The 5,778-nt window shown below is 45.8% G+C and overlaps 1 protein-coding gene across 1 annotated transcript; it reads right to left on the minus strand.

Moving 5' to 3' along the window:
- Positions 1 to 2,070: 2,070 nt before the first annotated feature.
- Positions 2,071 to 4,034, minus strand: LOC130284298 (hemoglobin subunit alpha-5-like). The gene is made up of 3 exons (XM_056534525.1): positions 3,793 to 4,034; positions 3,383 to 3,587; positions 2,071 to 2,262 (listed from the first exon to the last, which is right to left on the minus strand). The coding sequence occupies exons 1-3, from the start codon at positions 3,885 to 3,887 to the stop codon at positions 2,134 to 2,136; spliced, it is 429 nt and encodes a 142-aa protein (XP_056390500.1). The 5' UTR covers positions 3,888 to 4,034; the 3' UTR covers positions 2,071 to 2,133.
- Positions 4,035 to 5,778: the final 1,744 nt, after the last annotated feature.

A 5,778-nucleotide genomic window follows, 5' to 3' on the forward strand; every position in this document is an offset into this window, starting at 1 on the left:
AACTGTATGTCATTTGTTTCTATATTTTTATATAGTCAGCACTGTGATACCTTTTATCAGATTAAATGTTTAATTAATCAGCTCTGGTCTTTGATCTCTAAATATATGAGCTCACCTTTCTGAAGGAGGCTATGGTAAAACACGTTTATCTAAGGGTTAATTTGGTGACTTGCTTGGACTAGTAGTGGATACCCAGAGGTCTGGCGGCTTTAACCCTTGCACCATCACACTCTCTCTAGCGTCGTAGCTGGACCGATAGGGTGTGATCGTGACAGTCACGCATGAATTCGGACTGATGCGGCCGGGCTTCAGTCCCAATTCATTCAGCCTGCGCTCGCTGCCTGCCTGTCAATCAGACAGGCAGGGAGCGAGCGCATTGGCTCCCTGGCCTCAGACGCCGGCCACTCCTCCTGCACTACGCCGCTGATGGTGCTGGACTCTGCAGTTTGCATGTATGGGGATCGAGGTTTGTAATACGGCGGTTGCGGGGATCGGGGTTTGTAACATGGGGGTTGCGGGGATCGGAGTTTGAACACGGGGGTTGCGGGGAGAGCGGGGTTTGAACACGGAGGTTGCGGGGATCGGGGTTTGAACACAGGGGGTTGAGGAGAGAGCGGAGTTTGAACATGGGGGTTGAGGGGAGAGCGGGGTTTGAACACAGGGGTTGCGGGGATCGGGGTTTGAACTCGGGGGTTGCAGGGTTCGAGGTTTGAACACGGGGGTTGCGGGGAGAGTGGGGTTTCAACATGGGGGGGGGTGTTTAGCACCAGAGGGAACGGGGTAGCGCCACACAGCGCTGAACCCATGGCCCTAACTTATTGTTTTCAACGCAGCAGGGGAAAGATATATAGAAACGCTGGGGGGGGCAGATATATAACCCCCCCCAGCCAACTGCTGTCCGGGCATGCTGGGAGTTGTAGTTTTGCAACATCTGGAGGTCCGCAGGTTGAAGACCACTATTGGGTTCAAAATCTTAATTTTTTTTTGATTTTGCACCTATAAATTGGGTGCGTCTTATACGCCGGTGCGTCCTATAGGACGAAAAATACGGTAATACCAGAGTGAGCATGATGATATGCTGCACTTAGAAAGCACACCATCATATTCTAATGACAGATCCAAGTGTATGTTCACATGTGCAGATTTGTTGGCGATTTGATGCAGTTTTTGATTTCCCTACTGAGGTTCATTTGGAAAATCCACAACAAATCTACAGCAAACCTGCCCATGTGAACATATTATATACAATTCTAAATACAGCAGTCCCTCAAGTTACAATATTAATTGGTTCCAGGACGACCATTGTATGTTGAAACCATTGTATGTTGAGACCAGAACTCTATGGAAACCTGGTAATTGGTTCTAAAGGCACCAAAATGTCATCCAAAAATAGGAAAAAGTGAAAATTAAAGAAAAATAAATAGATAACTAATACGACGATGAAGCAAATCCTTACATATAAAAGTAAGAAAGATCTGCTGGGAGCTGTAAATCACTGTCTATGTCAGTGTTTCCCAAGCAGGGAGCCTCCAGCTGTTGCAAAACTACAACTCCCAGCATGCCCGGACAGCCAAAGGCTGTCCGGGCATGATGGGAGTTGTAGTTTTGAAACAGCTGGTGGCACCCTGCATGGGAAACACTGGTCTATGTAGAGGACAGGATCTTCTTCAGGGTCCTGTACAGTACACACAATGTCCTAAAAAAGTAACATGGAGTCGCCCTCACCTGTGTCCAAAGGAGCAGGTAACCCTGGTACAGGACATGTGATACCTCCCTGTACTGTAGGGGGTGCTACCAGACATCAGTCAGTGCATACGCTTCAGGAATACAGGGGTTTTACTAGTAAAATGCCCATTTTGATTGGTCGGTCGTTCCGGCCATTGACACGTTTCACAGATCTGGACTGTCTGTACATTGTATGTTGAGTCTGGTTTCAACTTACAATGGTCCAGAAAAGACCATTGTATGTTGAAACTATTGTATGATGAGGCCATTGTAAGTTGAGGGATCACTGTACTAATATTGGTCAAGAATATGTGATGATGACATAGACAACTTTGTGCTGTTGGAATGAGCTTTATTAAAAATCTGGCAAAGTCATTTTTTACAACCAGTTATCACAAGGGGATCCGTTTATCTGTACTTGGACACCAGGACGGAGGACACAGCGGACAGGAACTTGTCCCAGGCAGCCTGAGCAACAGCGTTGAATTCATTGGGGAAGTGGACAGCCAGAGTCACCTGGATGGAGTGGGACAGCAGCTAGAAGAAAAAGAGATTGTCAATAGGAATACCATCTAAGAGTCATCACTACTAGAGATGAGCGAACTTACAGTAAATTTGATTCGTCACGAACTTCTCGGCTCGGCAGTTGATGACTTATCCTGCGTAAATTAGTTCAGCCTTCAGGTGCTCCGGTGGGCTGGAAAAGGTGGATACATTTCTAGGAAAGAGTCTCCTAGGACTGTATCCACCTTTTCCAGCCCATCGGAGAACCGGAAAGCTGAACTAATTTATGCAGGAAAAGTCATCAACTGCCGAGCCGAGAAGTTTGTGACAAATCGAATTTACTGTAAGTTCGCGAATCACTACTAAGCAAAGACTAGTTACTAAACTACAGAGAAATTCTACAAAGTATAAACTCGCACTGCTATAAACTGTAACTTAAACATTGACTGTGCATTAAATTGGACAAACGAATATTAATATATCATTTATTCCTGTACAGACTTTTGGCCATGTACGTGCAGTAGTGGATCTGACCTCCTGTGGTTACAATCTTTACTTCAATGATAGACCAAATGTTTTACTGCAAACATATGACCCATAAAGTCTTCTTAGGTTATTAAGGTAAAGGCCTATTGATTACAGTATGGTTACAGCCTTATACACACAGCAGTATTCGGGTCAATATACTGCATCAGTATTTGTTTGGCTAAACCAGAAATGGAACCTATCTAACACATACTGACCAAAATATGCAAGTGAGAAAGTGGCCAAGGTTAAAAGTAAACTTTTCAAACTAAATAATAAAAGGTTTAGGCTAGGTTCAGACTACGGAATTTCCGACAGAAATTCAGACGTAAAATTTCCGTCAGAAATTCCGCTTGCTAAAATGTCCAGTGTAGTGAATGGTTTTCCGTTCACAAATTCACACTTCGGAATTTGTGAAGCGGAAAATCCGCTTGGAAATCCGCGCGGAACACATTGCAGTCTACGGGAGACTGCAGTGTCCGCGCTGTCCTAGCTCCGACTAATTCAGTCGGCGCAGGCGGAAATTTTCTGCCCGGAGATTCCGTAGTCTGAACCTAGCCTAATAGTTTTAACGAAGATCGGATGGTCACATAAATTGATATTTTTGAAAAATAACTGGGCTACTTACCCTGAAGTTACCAGGGTCAACCCTGAGCTTCTGGGCATGCAGGTCACTGAGGGAGGACAGAGCATGGTCCAGGTCATCCAGGTGGCCAGCAGCATTACCAATGGCACTCAGAACCTTTCCTCCGTGGCTGCTCAGATCACTGGAACCATGGCTCAGGTTGAAGTGGCTGAAGTAGGTTTTGGTCTGGGGGAAGCTCAGGAAGAGCCTGTAGGAAAAACAAAAGGTATGATCAATATCCATTATTAATGAACAGACTATGTGGCTAGATGAATTATTATAATATCAAATGAAGCAATACACAGTGTATAACATATAGGAAAAAAAATTGCAAAGTGCATTATAAGTTTACTTCCATACGATGTAATATACAATAAACTTATTTTGAATAATCATAAAAAGGTTGGTGTTACCTTTCCAGAGCCTCTGCTCCAATTTCATCAGTATGGCCGGCAACCTTGCCCCAGATAGAGGTGATGGCAGCCTTCTCAGCGTCAGAGAAAGTCATGGTTGGTTCAGGTAAGTGCAGATGAACTGGACAGTCCCTAATGTGGTGACTTTGACTCGTACTTTTAAAGAGAGGCAAACGTCAAAACATTTTTCCAGTTACACCCACCAGATTATCTTATGAACAAAATAAGCATGTCAGGGATTTTATATCATCTGCTAATGACATAAAGATGATATAGGATGTTGTCTCAGCAGACTGGGATACTGTATATAGTACTTTAGTGTGATAAGAGAAGATGCTGAATCATCCCTCTTATGGCTAACTTTGCAACGTCATTCAATGTCATATACGTTCCATTCAAATCTAGAGAATTCCAGTTTAAGTATGTCTTCATATGATGTACGTGTCCACCTTATTAACTAATAAAGAGTAATGCAATTTTTGATTTCAGTAGGGCTTATGATAACTACGGTATAATATGTTTTATATAAAATATTATGGAACATCATTGATATGAATCTCCAAGTATAATGCCATTTATAGAATTGATCCTTCTGCATTGGAAATAATAAAAAATGGAATAGCTGACAGCCAACTGGGGACTTTCATGTTCCCACAGATTGCCTTTAGTTCTTATCAGCAAACTATAGACCTGAAATAGTGTAAATAAAGGTTAATAAAAGTCATTTAAACCCTTCCCTAATAAAAGTTTGAATCACCCCCCTTTTCCAATAAAAAAAAAACAACTAAATATGTACCGTATTTTTCGCCATATAAGATGCACTTTTTCTTCCCCAAAACTGGGGGGGGGGGGGGGGAGTTGGTGCGTCTTATACGGCGAATACACCCCTATCGGATCGGTCCCTACGGCCATCAACGGCTGGGACCCGCAGCTAATACAGGACATCACCGATTGCGGTGATGCTCTGTATTAACCCTTCAGATGCGGCGATCAAAGCTGACCGCTGCGTCTGAAGTGAATGTGAAACTAACCCGGCTGCGCGGCGTCCCGAACAGCTTACAGGACACCGGGAGGGACCTTACCTGCCTCCTCGGTGTCTGCTCCGTGCCGGGATCCCCTGCATGGCGGCGCTCTCCTTCGACGTCATCACGTCGTTGAGCACGCCATCCCGTCATCCAATAGGAGCAGCACGCATAGCGACGTGATGACGGCGATGGAGAGCGTGGATCCCGGGGAGGAAGACGTCCGGAGCGTTGGGGACACCCTGGGGACGCGGCGACAGCGATGGAGCGACATCCAGGGCAGCGGTGACGAGTAGTGACGGGTCCGGAGCAGCGGGCACACGTGAGTATTACCTCCTATCCAGTGGTCTTCAACCTGCGGACCTCCAGATGTTGCAAAACTACAACACCCAGCATGCCCGGACAGCCAACGGCTGTCCTGGCATGCTGGGAGTTGTAGTTTTGCAACATCTGGAGGTCCACAGGTTGAAGATCACTGTTGGGTGCAGAATCTTTTTTTTCTAGATTTTGCACCTTTAAAATTGGGTGTGTCTTATATGCCGGTGCGTCCTATTGGGCGAAAAATACGGTAACAGAAAATAAACATAAATATACCGTATTTATCGGCGTATAACACGCACTTTTAAGGCAAAATTTTTTAGCCTAAAGTCTATGTGTGTGTTATACGCCGATAAGCCGCTGCAGTTCAATGATTTAAAGCGGGCGCTTTAAATCAATGAACTGCAGCGGCTTTGCAGGTGCAGAGACAGCCAGCGCTGCCGGCTTCTGGGGTCTAGAGCCCTGGGGTCTAGAGCCCTGCTGCCGGCCCTTCTCTCCCCCTGGCTATCGTCGCCACTGCCTGTTCTCTCCCCCTGACTATCGGTGCCGGCGCCCCATTGCCGGCACCGATAGCCAGGGGGAGAGAAGCGGCGCCGGCAATGGGGCAGCGGCGCCGACAGACAGGGGGAGAGAAGGGGCAGCGGCA

This window comes from Hyla sarda, chromosome 8 (genome assembly GCF_029499605.1).
Source record: "Hyla sarda isolate aHylSar1 chromosome 8, aHylSar1.hap1, whole genome shotgun sequence".
NCBI classification, from domain to species: domain Eukaryota; kingdom Metazoa; phylum Chordata; class Amphibia; order Anura; family Hylidae; genus Hyla; species Hyla sarda.